The sequence below is a fragment of the Ascaphus truei genome, unplaced genomic scaffold, assembly GCF_040206685.1.
Source record: "Ascaphus truei isolate aAscTru1 unplaced genomic scaffold, aAscTru1.hap1 HAP1_SCAFFOLD_1295, whole genome shotgun sequence".
NCBI lineage: Eukaryota > Metazoa > Chordata > Amphibia > Anura > Ascaphidae > Ascaphus > Ascaphus truei.
The window spans coordinates 65,298-85,000 of NW_027454171.1; the positions used below are offsets into that span (position 1 = coordinate 65,298).

The window sequence follows — 19,703 nt, forward strand, 5'->3', positions numbered from 1 at the left end:
GGACCAGCGGAGGGATCACACGAAGCAGAGCGCCGCCCCGCAGGCTGTACTCACAGAGCGCCGCCCCGCAGGCTGTACTCACAGAGCGCCGCCCCGCAGGCTGTACTCACAGAGCGCAGCCCCGCAGGCTGTACTCACAGAGCGCCGCCCCGCAGGCTGTACTCACAGAGCGCCGCCCCGCAGGCTGTACTCACAGAGCGCCGCCCCGCAGGCTGTACTCACAGAGCGCCGCCCCGCAGGCTGTACTCACAGAGCTCCGCCCCGCAGGCTGTACTCACAGAGCGCCGCCCCGCAGGCTGTACTCACAGAGCGCCGCCCCGCAGGCTGTACTCACAGAGCGCCGCCCCGCAGGCTGTACTCACAGAGCGCCGCCCCGCAGGCTGTACTCACAGAGAGCCGCCCCGCAGGCTGTACTCACAGAGCGCCGCCCCGCTGGCTGTACTCACAGAGCGCCGCCCCGCAGGCTGTACTCACAGAGCGCCGCCCCGCAGGCTGTACTCACAGAGCGCTGCCCCGCAGGCTGTACTCACAGAGCGCCGCACCGCAGGCTGTACTCACATAGCGCCGCACCGCAGGCTGTACTCACAGAGCGCCGCCCCGCAGGCTGTACTCACAGAGCGCCGTCCCGCTGGCTGTACTCACAGAGCCCACCGCAGGCTGTACTCACAGAGCGCCGCCCCGCAGGCTGTACTCACAGAGAGCCGCCCCGCAGGCTGTACTCACAGAGCGCCGCCCCGCTGGCTGTACTCACAGAGCGCCGCCCCGCAGGCTGTACTCACAGAGCGCCGCCCCGCAGGCTGTACTCACAGAGCGCCGTCCCGCTGGCTGTACTCACAGAGCCCCCCGCAGGCTGTACTCACAGAGCCGCCTCGCAGCCTGTACTCACAGAGCGCCGCCCCGCAGGCTGTACTCACAGAGCGCACTCTCAGGGTGGGGGATTGCTGTAGGACGAGTACAGGGCGAGTACAGGGTTGGTTAAGGGCGGGTACAGGACGGGTACTCACACTCTGCGGGAGCTGCCTCCATTTGCCGTTACCTTTGGACCCGGCGCTGTTTGGTGAGGCCGGGCATGTGGAGTTTGTATCCACTATGATAGAGGACAGGGAGAAACCCACAATGTTAGAAAGAGCAGCAACAAGCAATCCCAACTCTGCACCGTCACCTCCCAACTCTGCACCGTCACCTCCCAACTCTGCACCGTCACCTCCCAACTCTGCACCGTCACCTCCCAACTCTGCACCGTCACCTCCCAACCCGCCTCTGCACCGTCACCTCCCAACCCGCCTCTGCACCGTCACCTCCCAACCCGCCTCTGCACCGTCACCTCCCAACCCTCCTCTGCACCGTCACCTCCCAACCCTCCTCTGCACCGTCACCTCCCAACCCTCCTCTGCACCGTCCCATCACCTACCAACCCTACTCTGCACGTCCCGTCACCTCCCAACTCTCCTCTGCACCATCACCTCCCAACCCTCCTCTGCACCGTCCCATCACCTACCAACCCTACTCTGCACGTCCCGTCACCTCCCAACTCTCCTCTGCACCATCACCTCCCAACCCTCCTCTGCACCGTCACCTACCAATCCTGCTCTGCACCGTCACCTCCCAACCCTCCTCTGCACCATCACCTCCCAACCCTCCTCTGCACCGTCACCTCCCAACCCTCCTCTGCACCGTCACCTCCCAACCCTACTCTGCACGTCCCGTCACCTCCCAACTCTCCTCTGCACCATCACCTCCCAACCCTCCTCTGCACCGTCACCTACCAATCCTGCTCTGCACCGTCACCTCCCAACCCTCCTCTGCACCATCACCTCCCAACCCTCCTCTGCACCGTCACCTCCCAACCCTCCTCTGCACCGTCCCGTTACCTCCCAACCCTCCTCTGCACCGTCACCTCCCAACCCTCCTCTGCACCGTCCCGTCACCTCCCAACTCTCCTCTGCACCATCACCTCCCAACCCTCCTCTGCACCGTCCCATCACCTACCAACCCTACTCTGCACGTCCCGTCACCTCCCAACTCTCCTCTGCACCATCACCTCCCAACCCTCCTCTGCACCGTCACCTACCAATCCTGCTCTGCACCGTCACCTCCCAACCCTCCTCTGCACCATCACCTCCCAACCCTCCTCTGCACCGTCACCTCCCAACCCTCCTCTGCACCGTCACCTCCCAACCCTACTCTGCACGTCCCGTCACCTCCCAACTCTCCTCTGCACCATCACCTCCCAACCCTCCTCTGCACCGTCACCTACCAATCCTGCTCTGCACCGTCACCTCCCAACCCTCCTCTGCACCATCACCTCCCAACCCTCCTCTGCACCGTCACCTCCCAACCCTCCTCTGCACCGTCCCGTTACCTCCCAACCCTCCTCTGCACCGTCACCTCCCAACCCTCCTCTGCACCGTCCCCTCCCAACCCTCCTCTGCACCGTCACCCCCCAACCCTCCTCTGCACCGTCACCTCCCAACCCTCCTCTACACCGTCACCTCCCAACCCTCCTCTGCACCGTCACCTCCCAACCCTCCTCTGCACCGTCACCTCCCAACCCTCCTCTGCACCGTCACCTCCCAACCCTCCTCTGCACCGTCACCTCCCAACCCTCCTCTGCACCGTCACCTCCCAACCCTCCTCTGCACCGTCACCTACCAACCCTCCTCTGCACCGTCACCTACCAACCCTCCTCTGCACCGTCACCTCCCAACCCTCCTCTGCACCGTCACCTACCAATCCTGCTCTGCACCGTCACCTACCAACCCTCCTCTGCACCGTCACCTCCCAACCCTCCTCTGCACCGTCACCTACCAACCCTCCTCTGCACCGTCACCTACTAACCCTCCTCTGCACCGTCCCGTCACCTCCCAACCCTCCTCTGCACCGTCCCGTCACCTCCCAACCCTCCTCTGCACCGTCACCTCCCAACCCTCCTCTGCACCGTCACCTCCCAACCCTCCTCTGCACCGTCACCTCCCAACCCTCCTCTGCACCGTCCCGTCACCTCCCAACCCTCCTCTGCACCGTCACCTCCCAACCCTCCTCTGCACCGTCCCGTCACCTCCCAACCCTCCTCTGCACCGTCACCTCCCAACCCTCCTCTGCACCGTCACCTCCCAACCCTCCTCTGCACCGTCACCTCCCCGTCCCGTCACCTCCCAACCCTCCTCTGCACCGTCACCTCCCAACCCTCCTCTGCACCGTCACCTCCCAACTCTCCTCTGCTCCTCCTCAATGCCAGCCCCTAACACACACACACACACACTGCCAGCCCCCTAAGACACACACAATGCCATCCCCCTAACATACACACACACACACACACACACACACACACACACACACACACACACACACACACACACAATGCCATCCCCCTAACACACACACACACACACACACACACACACAATGCCATCCCCCCTAACACACACACACACAATGCCATCCCCCTAACACACACACACTGCCAGCCCCCTAACACAAACACACAATGCCATCCCCCTAACACACACACACACACACACACAATGCCAGCCCCCTAACACACACACACATACACACACACACAATGCCATCCCCCTAACACACACACACCCCACTCAGGCTCATGTATATCTCTCTTATATTACTCCCACTATTCGGAGACACAGAACAGAGACAAATAGATTGTTTTTTATTACACTGAAACAGATAAATAGACAAATACAGAACATAACACACAGCAGCCCCCCAACCCCATAACACAAATCCCCCCCCAACCCCATAACACATATCCCCCCAACCCCATAACACACATCCCCCCCATCCCCATAACACACCCCTCCCAACCCCATAACACACACACACACCCCCATCCCCATAACACCCCCCCCTCGTTACTGCCCCCCCAGCCCCATAACACATACCCCTCGTTACTGCCCCCCCAGCCCCATGACACATACCCCTCGTTACTGCCCCCCCAGCCCCATAACACATACCCCTCGTTACTGCCCCCCCAGCCCCATAACACATACCCCTCGTTACTGCCCCCCCAGCCCCATAACACATACCCCTCGTTACTGCCCCCCCAGCCCCATAACACATACCCCTCGTTACTGCCCCCCCAGCCCCATAACACATACCCCTCGTTACTGCCCCCCCGCCCCCCCGGCAGCGCAAGCCCCCTCCATCTCCCGCAGGCTGACAGCACCACACATCAACACACACACGCACACACACACACGCACACGCACGCACGCACACACACGCACATCAACACACACACACACACACACTCACTCACTCACTCCGCTGGCGCCAGACCCCGTTCACATTTCCCTGCTCTCCTTCCATTGGTTGCTGAGGCGTCACGTGAGCGGAGTCAGCGCGTGAATTTAAAATTTCACTGTCGGCTCTGTTCAAGCGCGCCTCAGCAAGCAACGGAAAGCATGCGCGAGCCCCTACTAAGGCCGCTTTAATTGCGGCTGTAGGGGCTCAGTGGCAAGCAGCAGCAAGCGAGAGCAAGCAAGCAGTAACCATGGCCTGGGCCTAACACATATCCCAGAATACTGCCCCCCCACACCAGTAACACATACCCCCTCCTTACTGCCCCCCCAGCCCCATAACAGCCCCTCTCCTGGTGGGTTCCGCGACGCTCTGCAGGGTGTAGTGTGCGCACATACAGTACAGGTTGTGTCTGCTGAATATACAACACACAGCACATGAATGTACAGGCAGCGCAATCCTGTCTTACCCTCTGCTATTCCAGCACACACAGCTCTAACCCTGCTATTCCAATCCGCACACACTGCACCTCCACCTGATCCAACCCTGCTATTCCAATCCTCACACACTGCACCTCCACCTGATCTAACCCTGCTATTCCAATCCTCACACACTGCACCTCCACCTGATCCAACCCTACTATTCCAATCCGCACACACTACACCTCCACCTGATCTAACCCTGCTATTCCAATCCTCACACACTGCACCTCCACCTGATCCAACCCTGCTATTCCAATCCGCACACACTGCACCTCCACCTGATCCAACCCTGTATTCCAATCCTCACACACTACACCTCCACCTGATCTAACCCTGCTATTCCAATCCGCACACACTCCACCTCCACCTGATCTAACCCTACTATTCCAATCCTCACACACTGCACCTCCACCTGATCCAACCCTGCTATTCCAATCCGCACACACTGCACCTCCACCTGATCTAACCCTGCTATTCCAATCCTCACACACTGCACCTCCACCTGATCTAACCCTGCTATTCCAATCCGCATACACTGCACCTCCACCTGATCTAACCCTGCTAATCCAATCCTCACACACTGCACCTCCACCTGATCTAACCCTGCTATTCCAATCCGCACACACTGCACCTCCACCTGATCTAACCCTGCTATTCCAATCCGCACACTGCACCTCCACCTGATCTAACCCTGCTATTCCAATCCGCACACTGCACCTCCACCTGATCTAACCCTGCTGTTCCAATCCTCACACACTGCACCTCCACCTTATCTAACCCTGCTATTCCAATCCGCACAATACACCTCCACCTGATCTAACCCTAATATTCCAATCCGCACACACTGCACCTCCACCTGATCTAACCCTGCTATTCCAATCCGCACACACTGCACCTCCACCTGATCCAACCCTGCTATTCCAATACTCACACACTGCACCTCCACCTGATCTAACCCTGCTATTCCAATCCGCACACACTGCACCTCCACCTGATATAACCCTGCTATTCCAATCCGCATACACTGCACCTCCACCTGATCTAACCCTGCTAATCCAATCCGCACACACTAGACCTCCACCTGATCTAACCCTGCTATTCCAATCCTCACACACTGCACCTCCACCTGATCTAACCCTGCTATTCCAATCCTCACACTGCACCTCCACCTGATCTAACCCTGCTATTCCAATCCTCACACACTGCACCTCCACCTGATCTAACCCTGCTATTCCAATCCGCACACACTGCACCTCCACCTGATCTAACCCTGCTATTCCAATCCTCATACACTGCACCTCCACCTGATCTAACCCTGCTATTCCAATCCTCACACACTGCACCTCCACCTGATCTAACCCTGCTATTCCAATCCGCACACACTGCACCTCCACCTGATCTAACCCTGCTATTCCAATCCTCACACACTGCACCTCCACCTGATCTAACCCTGCTGTTCCAATCCTCACACACTGCACCTCCACCTGATCTAACCCTGCTATTCCAATCCTCACACACCGCACCTCCACCTGATCTAACCCTGCTAATCCAATCCTCATACACTGCACCTCCACCTGATCTAACCCTGCTAATCCAATCCTCATACACTGCACCTCCACCTGATCTAACCCTGCTATTCCAATCCTCACACACTGCACCTCCACCTGATCTAACCCTGCTGTTCCAATCCTCACACACTGCACCTCCACCTGATCTAACCCTGCTATTCCAAACCTCACACACTGCACCTCCACCTGATCTAACCCTGCTATTCCAATCCTCACACACTGCACCTCCACCTGATCTAACCCTGCTATTCCAATCCGCACACACTGCACCTCCACTTGATATAACCCTGCTATTGCAATCCTCACACACTGCACCTCCACCTGATCTAACCCTGCTATTCCAATCCGCACACACTGCACCTCCACCTGATATAACCCAGCTATTGCAATCCGCACACACTGCACCTCCACCTGATATAACCCTGCTATTGCAATCCGCACACACTGCACCTCCACCTGATCTAACCCTGCTATTCCAATCCGCACACACTGCACCTCCACCTGATATAACCCAGCTATTGCAATCCGCACACACTGCACCTCCACCTGATCTAACCCTGCTATTCCAATCCTCACACACTGCACCTCCACCTGATCTAACCCTGCTATTGCAATCCTCACACACTGCACCTCCACCTGATCTAACCCTGCTATTCCAATCCGCACACACTGCACCTCCACCTGATATAACCCTGCTATTGCAATCCTCACACACTGCACCTCCACCTGATCTAACCCTGCTATTCCAATCCGCACACACTGCACCTCCACCTGATATAACCCAGCTATTGCAATCCGCACACACTGCACCTCCACCTGATCTAACCCTGCCATTGCAATCCTCACACACTGCACCTCCACCTGATCTAACCCTGCTATTCCAATCCTCACACACTGCACCTCCACCTGATCTAACCCTGCTATTGCAATCCTCACACACTGCACCTCCACCTGATCTAACCCTGCTATTGCAATCCGCACACACTGCACCTCCACCTGATATAACCCTGCTATTGCAATCCTCACACACTGCACCTCCACCTGATCTAACCCTGCTATTCCAATCCGCACACACTGCACCTCCACCTGATATAACCCGGCTATTGCAATCCTCACACACTGCACCTCCACCTGATCTAACCCTGCTATTCCAATCCGCACACACTGCACCTCCACCTGATATAACCCAGCTATTCCAATCCGCACACACTGCACCTCCACCTGATATAACCCTGCTATTCCAATCCTCACACACTGCACCTCCACCTGATATAACCCAGCTATTGCAATCCGCACACACTGCACCTCCACCTGATCTAACCCTGCTAATCCAATCCACACACACTGCACCTCCACCTGATCTAACCCTGCTAATCCAATCCTCACACACTGCACCTCCACCTGATCTAACCCTGCTATTCCAATCCTCACACACTGCACCTCCACCTGATATAACCCAGCTATTGCAATCCTCACACACTGCACCTCCACCTGATCTAACCCTGCTATTGCAATCCTCACACACTGCACCTCCACCTGATCTAACCCTGCTATTCCAATCCGCACACACTGCACCTCCACCTGATCTAACCCTGCTATTCCAATCCTCACACACTGCACCTCCACCTGATCTAACCCTGCTATTGCAATCCTCACACACTGCACCTCCACCTGATCTAACCCTGCTATTCCAATCCGCACACACTGCACCTCCACCTGATATAACCCTGCTATTGCAACCCTCACACACTGCACCTCCACCTGATCTAACCCTGCTATTCCAATCCGCACACACTGCACCTCCACCTGATATAACCCAGCTATTGCAATCCGCACACACTGCACCTCCACCTGATCTAACCCTGCTATTGCAATCCTCACACACTGCACCTCCACCTGATCTAACCCTGCTATTCCAATCCTCACACACTGCACCTCCACCTGATCTAACCCTGCTATTGCAATCCTCACACACTGCACCTCCACCTGATCTAACCCTGCTATTCCAATCCGCACACACTGCACCTCCACCTGATATAACCCTGCTATTGCAATCCTCACACACTGCACCTCCACCTGATCTAACCCTGCTATTCCAATCCGCACACACTGCACCTCCACCTGATATAACCCAGCTATTGCAATCCGCACACACTGCACCTCCACCTGATATAACCCTGCTATTGCAATCCTCACACACTGCACCTCCACCTGATCTAACCCAGCTATTGCAATCCGCACACACTGCACCTCCACCTGATCTAACCCTGCTAATCCAATCCACACACACTGCACCTCCACCTGATCTAACCCTGCTAATCCAATCCTCACACACTGCACCTCCACCTGATCTAACCCTGCTATTCCAATCCTCACACACTGCACCTCCACCTGATATAACCCAGCTATTGCAATCCTCACACACTGCACCTCCACCTGATCTAACCCTGCTATTGCAATCCTCACACACTGCACCTCCACCTGATCTAACCCTTCTATTCCAATCCGCACACACTGCACCTCCACCTGATATAACCCAGCTATTGCAATCCGCACACACTGCACCTCCACCTGATCTAACCCTGCTATTCCAATCCTCACACACTGCACCTCCACCTGATCTAACCCTGCTATTCCAATCCTCACACACCGCACCTCCACCTGATCTAACCCTGCTAATCCAATCCTCATACACTGCACCTCCACCTGATCTAACCCTGCTAATCCAATCCTCATACACTGCACCTCCACCTGATCTAACCCTGCTATTCCAATCCTCACACACTGCACCTCCACCTGATCTAACCCTGCTGTTCCAATCCTCACACACTGCACCTCCACCTGATCTAACCCTGCTATTCCAAACCTCACACACTGCACCTCCACCTGATCTAACCCTGCTATTCCAATCCTCACACACTGCACCTCCACCTGATCTAACCCTGCTATTCCAATCCGCACACACTGCACCTCCACTTGATATAACCCTGCTATTGCAATCCTCACACACTGCACCTCCACCTGATCTAACCCTGCTATTCCAATCCGCACACACTGCACCTCCACCTGATATAACCCAGCTATTGCAATCCGCACACACTGCACCTCCACCTGATATAACCCTGCTATTGCAATCCGCACACACTGCACCTCCACCTGATCTAACCCTGCTATTCCAATCCGCACACACTGCACCTCCACCTGATATAACCCAGCTATTGCAATCCGCACACACTGCACCTCCACCTGATCTAACCCTGCTATTCCAATCCTCACACACTGCACCTCCACCTGATCTAACCCTGCTATTGCAATCCTCACACACTGCACCTCCACCTGATCTAACCCTGCTATTCCAATCCGCACACACTGCACCTCCACCTGATATAACCCTGCTATTGCAATCCTCACACACTGCACCTCCACCTGATCTAACCCTGCTATTCCAATCCGCACACACTGCACCTCCACCTGATATAACCCAGCTATTGCAATCCGCACACACTGCACCTCCACCTGATCTAACCCTGCCATTGCAATCCTCACACACTGCACCTCCACCTGATCTAACCCTGCTATTCCAATCCTCACACACTGCACCTCCACCTGATCTAACCCTGCTATTGCAATCCTCACACACTGCACCTCCACCTGATCTAACCCTGCTATTGCAATCCGCACACACTGCACCTCCACCTGATATAACCCTGCTATTGCAATCCTCACACACTGCACCTCCACCTGATCTAACCCTGCTATTCCAATCCGCACACACTGCACCTCCACCTGATATAACCCGGCTATTGCAATCCTCACACACTGCACCTCCACCTGATCTAACCCTGCTATTCCAATCCGCACACACTGCACCTCCACCTGATATAACCCAGCTATTCCAATCCGCACACACTGCACCTCCACCTGATATAACCCTGCTATTCCAATCCTCACACACTGCACCTCCACCTGATATAACCCAGCTATTGCAATCCGCACACACTGCACCTCCACCTGATCTAACCCTGCTAATCCAATCCACACACACTGCACCTCCACCTGATCTAACCCTGCTAATCCAATCCTCACACACTGCACCTCCACCTGATCTAACCCTGCTATTCCAATCCTCACACACTGCACCTCCACCTGATATAACCCAGCTATTGCAATCCTCACACACTGCACCTCCACCTGATCTAACCCTGCTATTGCAATCCTCACACACTGCACCTCCACCTGATCTAACCCTGCTATTCCAATCCGCACACACTGCACCTCCACCTGATCTAACCCTGCTATTCCAATCCTCACACACTGCACCTCCACCTGATCTAACCCTGCTATTGCAATCCTCACACACTGCACCTCCACCTGATCTAACCCTGCTATTCCAATCCGCACACACTGCACCTCCACCTGATATAACCCTGCTATTGCAACCCTCACACACTGCACCTCCACCTGATCTAACCCTGCTATTCCAATCCGCACACACTGCACCTCCACCTGATATAACCCAGCTATTGCAATCCGCACACACTGCACCTCCACCTGATCTAACCCTGCTATTGCAATCCTCACACACTGCACCTCCACCTGATCTAACCCTGCTATTCCAATCCTCACACACTGCACCTCCACCTGATCTAACCCTGCTATTGCAATCCTCACACACTGCACCTCCACCTGATCTAACCCTGCTATTCCAATCCGCACACACTGCACCTCCACCTGATATAACCCTGCTATTGCAATCCTCACACACTGCACCTCCACCTGATCTAACCCTGCTATTCCAATCCGCACACACTGCACCTCCACCTGATATAACCCAGCTATTGCAATCCGCACACACTGCACCTCCACCTGATATAACCCTGCTATTGCAATCCTCACACACTGCACCTCCACCTGATCTAACCCAGCTATTGCAATCCGCACACACTGCACCTCCACCTGATCTAACCCTGCTAATCCAATCCACACACACTGCACCTCCACCTGATCTAACCCTGCTAATCCAATCCTCACACACTGCACCTCCACCTGATCTAACCCTGCTATTCCAATCCTCACACACTGCACCTCCACCTGATATAACCCAGCTATTGCAATCCTCACACACTGCACCTCCACCTGATCTAACCCTGCTATTGCAATCCTCACACACTGCACCTCCACCTGATCTAACCCTTCTATTCCAATCCGCACACACTGCACCTCCACCTGATATAACCCAGCTATTGCAATCCGCACACACTGCACCTCCACCTGATCTAACCCTGCTATTGCAATCCGCACACACTGCACCTCCACCTGATCTAACCCTGCTATTCCAATCCGCACACACTGCACCTCCACCTGATATAACCCAGCTATTGCAATCCGCACACACTGCACCTCCACCGGATCTAACCCTGCTATTCCAATCCTCACACACTGCACCTCCACCTGATCTAACCCTGCTATTGCAATCCTCACACACTGCACCTCCACCTGATCTAACCCTGCTATTCCAATCCGCACACACTGCACCTCCACCTGATCTAACCCTGCTATTGCAATCCTCACACACTGCACCTCCACCTGATCTAACCCTGCTATTCCAATCCGCACACACTGCACCTCCACCTGATATAACCCAGCTATTCCAATCCTCACACTGCACCTCCACCTGATCTAACCCTGCTATTCCAATCCTCACACACTGCACCTCCACCTGATCTAACCCTGCTATTCCAATCCTCACACACTGCACCTCCACCTGATCTAACCCTGCTATTCCAATCCTCACACTGCACCTCCACCTGATCTAACCCTGCTATTCCAATCCTCACACACTGCACCTCCACCTGATCTAACCCTGCTATTCCAATCCGCACACACTGCACCTCCACCTGATCTAACCCTGCTATTCCAATCCTCATACACTGCACCTCCACCTGATCTAACCCTGCTATTCCAATCCTCACACACTGCACCTCCACCTGATCTAACCCTGCTATTCCAATCCGCACACACTGCACCTCCACCTGATCTAACCCTGCTATTCCAATCCTCACACACTGCACCTCCACCTGATCTAACCCTGCTGTTCCAATCCTCACACACTGCACCTCCACCTGATCTAACCCTGCTGTTCCAATCCTCACACACTGCACCTCCACCTGATCTAACCCTGCTATTCCAATCCTCACACACTGCACCTCCACCTGATCTAACCCTGCTATTCCAATCCGCACACACTGCACCTCCACCTGATCTAACCCTGCTATTCCAATCCTCACACACTGCACCTCCACCTGATCTAACCCTGCTGTTCCAATCCTCATACACTGCACCTCCACCTGATCTAACCCTGCTATTCCAATCCTCACACACTGCACCTCCACCTGATCTAACCGTGCTGTTCCAATCCTCACACACTGCACCTCCACCTGATCTAACCCTGCTATTCCAAACCTCACACACTGCACCTCCACCTGATCTAACCCTGCTATTCCAATCCTCACACACTGCACCTCCACCTGATCTAACCCTGCTATTCCAATCCGCACACACTGCACCTCCACTTGATATAACCCTGCTATTGCAATCCTCACACACTGCACCTCCACCTGATCTAACCCTGCTATTCCAATCCGCACACACTGCACCTCCACCTGATATAACCCAGCTATTGCAATCCGCACACACTGCACCTCCACCTGATATAACCCTGCTATTGCAATCCGCACACACTGCACCTCCACCTGATCTAACCCTGCTATTCCAATCCGCACACACTGCACCTCCACCTGATATAACCCAGCTATTGCAATCCGCACACACTGCACCTCCACCTGATCTAACCCTGCTATTCCAATCCTCACACACTGCACCTCCACCTGATCTAACCCTGCTATTGCAATCCTCACACACTGCACCTCCACCTGATCTAACCCTGCTATTCCAATCCGCACACACTGCACCTCCACCTGATATAACCCTGCTATTGCAATCCTCACACACTGCACCTCCACCTGATCTAACCCTGCTATTCCAATCCGCACACACTGCACCTCCACCTGATATAACCCAGCTATTGCAATCCGCACACACTGCACCTCCACCTGATCTAACCCTGCTATTGCAATCCTCACACACTGCACCTCCACCTGATCTAACCCTGCTATTCCAATCCTCACACACTGCACCTCCACCTGATCTAACCCTGCTATTGCAATCCTCACACACTGCACCTCCACCTGATCTAACCCTGCTATTGCAATCCGCACACACTGCACCTCCACCTGATATAACCCTGCTATTGCAATCCTCACACACTGCACCTCCACCTGATCTAACCCTGCTATTCCAATCCGCACACACTGCACCTCCACCTGATCTAACCCGGCTATTGCAATCCTCACACACTGCACCTCCACCTGATCTAACCCTGCTATTCCAATCCGCACACACTGCACCTCCACCTGATATAACCCAGCTATTCCAATCCGCACACACTGCACCTCCACCTGATATAACCCTGCTATTCCAATCCTCACACACTGCACCTCCACCTGATATAACCCAGCTATTGCAATCCGCACACACTGCACCTCCACCTGATCTAACCCTGCTAATCCAATCCACACACACTGCACCTCCACCTGATCTAACCCTGCTAATCCAATCCTCACACACTGCACCTCCACCTGATCTAACCCTGCTATTCCAATCCTCACACACTGCACCTCCACCTGATATAACCCAGCTATTGCAATCCTCACACACTGCACCTCCACCTGATCTAACCCTGCTATTGCAATCCTCACACACTGCACCTCCACCTGATCTAACCCTGCTATTCCAATCCGCACACACTGCACCTCCACCTGATCTAACCCTGCTATTCCAATCCTCACACACTGCACCTCCACCTGATCTAACCCTGCTATTGCAATCCGCACACACTGCACCTCCACCTGATCTAACCCTGCTATTCCAATCCGCACACACTGCACCTCCACCTGATATAACCCTGCTATTGCAATCCTCACACACTGCACCTCCACCTGATCTAACCCTGCTATTCCAATCCGCACACACTGCACCTCCACCTGATATAACCCAGCTATTGCAATCCGCACACACTGCACCTCCACCTGATCTAACCCTGCTATTGCAATCCTCACACACTGCACCTCCACCTGATCTAACCCTGCTATTCCAATCCTCACACACTGCACCTCCACCTGATCTAACCCTGCTATTGCAATCCTCACACACTGCACCTCCACCTGATCTAACCCTGCTATTCCAATCCGCACACACTGCACCTCCACCTGATATAACCCTGCTATTGCAATCCTCACACACTGCACCTCCACCTGATCTAACCCTGCTATTCCAATCCGCACACACTGCACCTCCACCTGATATAACCCAGCTATTGCAATCCGCACACACTGCACCTCCACCTGATATAACCCTGCTATTGCAATCCTCACACACTGCACCTCCACCTGATCTAACCCTGCTATTCCAATCCGCACACACTGCACCTCCACCTGATATAACCCAGCTATTCCAATCCGCACACACTGCACCTCCACCTGATCTAACCCTGCTAATCCAATCCTCACACACTGCACCTCCACCTGATCTAACCCTGCTATTGCAATCCTCACACACTGCACCTCCACCTGATATAACCCAGCTATTGCAATCCGCACACACTGCACCTCCACCTGATCTAACCCTGCTAATCCAATCCACACACACTGCACCTCCACCTGATCTAACCCTGCTAATCCAATCCTCACACACTGCACCTCCACCTGATCTAACCCTGCTATTCCAATCCTCACACACTGCACCTCCACCTGATCTAACCCTGCTATTGCAATCCTCACACACTGCACCTCCACCTGATCTAACCCTGCTATTGCAATCCTCACACACTGCACCTCCACCTGATCTAACCCTGCTATTCCAATCCGCACACACTGCACCTCCACCTGATATAACCCAGCTATTGCAATCCGCACACACTGCACCTCCACCTGATCTAACCCTGCTATTGCAATCCGCACACACTGCACCTCCACCTGATCTAACCCTGCTATTCCAATCCGCACACACTGCACCTCCACCTGATATAACCCAGCTATTGCAATCCGCACACACTGCACCTCCACCGGATCTAACCCTGCTATTCCAATCCTCACACACTGCACCTCCACCTGATCTAACCCTGCTATTGCAATCCTCACACACTGCACCTCCACCTGATCTGACCCTGCTATTCCAATCCGCACACACTGCACCTCCACCTGATATAACCCTGCTATTGCAATCCTCACACACTGCACCTCCACCAGATCTAACCCTGCTATTCCAATCCGCACACACTGCACCTCCACCTGATATAACCCAGCTATTGCAATCCGCACACACTGCACCTCCACCTGATCTAACCCTGCTATTGCAATCCTCACACACTGCACCTCCACCTGATCTAACCCTGCTATTCCAATCCTCACACACTGCACCTCCACCTGATCTAACCCTGCTATTGCAATCCTCACACACTGCACCTCCACCTGATCTAACCCTGCTATTCCAATCCGCACACACTGCACCTCCACCTGATATAACCCTGCTATTGCAATCCTCACACACTGCACCTCCACCTGATATAACCCAGCTATTGCAATCCGCACACACTGCACCTCCACCTGATCTAACCCTGCTAATCCAATCCTCACACACTGCACCTCCACCTGATCTAACCCTGCTATTGCAATCCTCACACACTGCACCTCCACCTGATCTAACCCTGCTATTCCAATCCGCACACACTGCACCTCCACCTGATATAACCCTGCTATTGCAATCCTCACACACTGCACCTCCACCTGATATAACCCAGCTATTGCAATCCGCACACACTGCACCTCCACCTGATCTAACCCTGCTAATCCAATCCACACACACTGCACCTCCACCTGATCTAACCCTGCTAATCCAATCCTCACACACTGCACCTCCACCTGATCTAACCCTGCTATTCCAATCCTCACACACTGCACCTCCACCTGATATAACCCAGCTATTGCAATCCGCACACACTGCACCTCCACCTGATCTAACCCTGCTATTGCAATCCTCACACACTGCACCTCCACCTGATCTAACCCTGCTATTCCAATCCGCACACACTGCACCTCCACCTGATATAACCCAGCTATTCCAATCCGCACACACTGCACCTCCACCTGATCTAACCCTGCTATTCCAATCCGCACACACTGCACCTCCACCTGATATAACCCAGCTATTGCAATCCGCACACACTGCACCTCCACCTGATCGTCCCCAGCTCCCCCATCGCTCCCAGCGTCCCCGTCGCTCCCAGCGTCCCCGTCGCTCCCAGCGTCCCCGTCGCTCCCAGCGTCCCCGTCGCTCCCAGCGTCCCCATCGCTCCCAGCGTCCCCATCGCTCCCAGCGTCCCCAGCGCTCCCAGCGTCCCCATCGCTCCCAGCGTCCCCATCGCTCCCAGCGTCCCCATCGTCCCCAGCGTCCCCGTCGCTCCCAGCGTCCCCGTCGCTCCCAGCTCCCCCATCGCTCCCAGCGTCCCCGTCGCTCCCAGCTCCCCGTCGCTCCCAGCGTCCCCGTCGCTCCCAGCGTCCCCGTCGCTCCCAGCTCCCCCGTCGCTCCCAGCGTCCCCGTCGCTCCCAGCTCCCCCGTCGCTCCCAGCGTCCCCGTCGCTCCCAGCGTCCCCATCGCTCCCAGCGTCCCCGTCGCTCCCAGCTCCCCCGTCGCTCCCAGCGTCCCCGTCGCTCCCAGCTCCCCCGTCGCTCCCAGCGTCCCCGTCGCTCCCAGCTCCCCCATCGCTCCCAGCGTCCTCGTCGCTCCCAGCTCCCCCATCGCTCCCAGCGTCCCCATCGCTCCCAGCGTCCCCATCGCTCCCAGCGTCCCCATCGCTCCCAGCGTCCCCAGCGTCCCCGTCGCTCCCAGCGTCCCCGTCGCTCCCAGCGTCCCCACATCACGCGGCAGCATAGAAATGCGTGAGGTGAGCGTACGCTTCCTGTCACAGTGTTTCGGATGCTGCAGGTTATTGGTGTTTAATGCAAAATTCAATAAATAAATACATCAGCAAAAACCTCAAGTCCTAAAGAGGAGACGTGGGAGGCCGTAAAGGCTCGCAATCCCCCATAGCCCACTGACATGTTACTAACATGTTACCAACATGTTACTAACACGCACACTGTGCGTCTCCGTGTGCCACAAAACGAGAAACCTCATTTCATCTTTTCAGCCATAAAGCAGCAAAACGCGCTGACCAGGCCTGGGATAAGTCCTACGGCGCGAACCCTGTGCCCACCCTGCCGGTTACCTGTCCTGGGCACAGAGGCGTATTCCGCTGGCGGAATCTCAGGAGAACCCGGGGTCCCGGCCAGGGCGTAGGAGGAGGAGGAGATGGAGGAGGAGGAGGGCACATTGGCTGGAGAAATGACCCTGCTGTATCTGGGAGTCACGGTGCTGTACAACTGATCCAAGGATACAGGGGGTGCAGTGCGGGAGGTTAGGTTATCGTACTGATGGTTAGAAGGAGGCTGGCACCGTGTGTCCGGGGCACAGGGTGGAGTTTGGGGTACAGACGGCGCTCCGGGAGCAGTCAGCCTGTGCTTCCTCACAACGGCGTATGTGTCATTCATGTCTCTAGCGGATTGTTCTGTTGGAGACTGGGGCGGGAAGTCAGGAGCCAGGGACGCACTTTACAGAGAGAAGAGGAAACATTTCTAATAATGCAGCAAATTGTGTCACTTGTCCACCAGGCCTCCCTAACGCTGTCCTCTTCCCCCGGGCGCTGTCCCCTTCCCCCGGGCGCTATCCCCTTCCCCCGGGCTCTATCCCCTTCCCCCGGGCTCTATCCCCTTCCAAAGGGCGCTGTCCCCTTCCAAAGGGCGCTATCCCCTTCCAAAGGGCGCTGTCCCCTTCCAAAGGGCGCTGTCCCCTTCCAAAGGGCGCTGTCCCCTTCCCCTGGGCGCTGTCCCCTTCCCCCGGGCTCTATCCCCTTCCAAAGGGCGCTGTCCCCTTCCCCTGGGCGCTGTCCCCTTCCCCCGGGCTCTATCCCCTTCCAAAGGGCGCTGTCCCCTTCCCCTGGGCGCTGTCCCCTTCCCCCGGGCTCTATCCCCTTCCAAAGGGCGCTGTCCCCTTCCCCCGGGCGCTATACCCTTCCAAAGGGCGCTGTCCCCTTCCAAAGGGCGCTGTCCCCTTCCAAAGGGCACTGTCCCCTTCCAAAGGGCGCTGTCCCCTTCCACCGGGCGCTGTCACCTTCCACCGGGCGCTGTCCCCTTACACCGGGCGCTGTCCCCTTACACCGGGCGCTGTCCCCTTACACCGGGCGCTGTCCCCTTACACCGGGCGCTGTCCCCTTCCACCGGGCGCTGTCCCCTTCCACCGGGCGCTGTCCCCTTCCACCGGGCGCTGTCCCCTTCCACCGGGCGCTGTCCCCTTCCACCGGGCGCTGTCCCCTGTCCCCGGTCTGCTGTCCCCTTCCCCGGACCCCTGTCCCCTTCCCCGGACCCCTGTCCCCTTCCCCGGACCCCTGTCCCCTTCCCAGGGCGCTGTCCCCTTCCCCGGGCGCTGTCCCCTTCCCCGGGTGCTGTCCCCTTCCCCGGTCTGCTGTCCCCTTCCCCCGGTCTGCTGTCCCCTTCCCCGGACCCCTGTCCCCTTCCCCGGACCCCTGTCCCCTTCCCCGGACCCCTGTCCCCTTCCCAGGGCGCTGTCCCCTTCCCCGGGCGCTGTCCCCTTCCTCGGGTGCTGTCCCCTTCCCCGGGTGCTGTCCCCGGTCCCCGTATTGTGTGTGTCTCGCTCCTGGCAGACCCGCTGCCTTCTCTTACCGTGAGCAGTTTTCCCTCTGGCTCAGGATCCGTCCGGGTGTCAGTAAGGATCTGGCATCGTCATATAATGAAACTTTGCCCTGTGGGGACGGGGACAGGGCGCAGTGTGAGGCACGGGGACAGGGCGCAGTGTGAGGCACGGGGACAGGGCGCAGTGTGAGGCGCGAGGCGCAGTGCCAGGGACAGGGCGCAGTGTGAGGCGCGAGGCGCAGTGCCAGGGACAGGGCGCAGTGTGAGGCGCGGGGCGCAGTGCCGGGGACAGGGCGCAGTGTGAGGCGCGGGGCGCAGTGCCGGGGACAGGGCGCAGTGTGAGGCGCGGGGCGCAGTGCCGGGGACAGGGCGCAGTGTGAGGCGCGAGGCGCAGTGCCAGGGACAGGGCGCAGTGTGAGGCGCGAGGCGCAGTGCCGGGGACAGGGCGCAGTGTGAGGCGCGGGGCGCAGTGCTGGGGACAGGGCGCAGTGTGAGGCGCGGGGCGCAGTGCCGGGGACAGGGCGCAG

At 56.4% G+C, this 19,703-nt stretch overlaps 1 protein-coding gene across 1 annotated transcript in view; it reads right to left on the reverse strand.

The window, feature by feature from the left end:
• The window catches only part of LOC142475624 (tyrosine-protein phosphatase non-receptor type 18-like), a gene marked incomplete at its 5' end in the record, with an annotated part of 52,909 nt that overhangs the window by 25,037 nt on the left and 8,169 nt on the right, over positions 1-19,703 (reverse strand). The window contains 3 exons of the mRNA XM_075581393.1: positions 1,005-1,087; positions 17,697-18,076; positions 19,207-19,286. Of these exons, the coding sequence (XP_075437508.1) occupies positions 1,005-1,087; positions 17,697-18,076; positions 19,207-19,286 (543 nt within the window). The remainder of the gene's footprint in view (positions 1-1,004; positions 1,088-17,696; positions 18,077-19,206; positions 19,287-19,703) is intronic.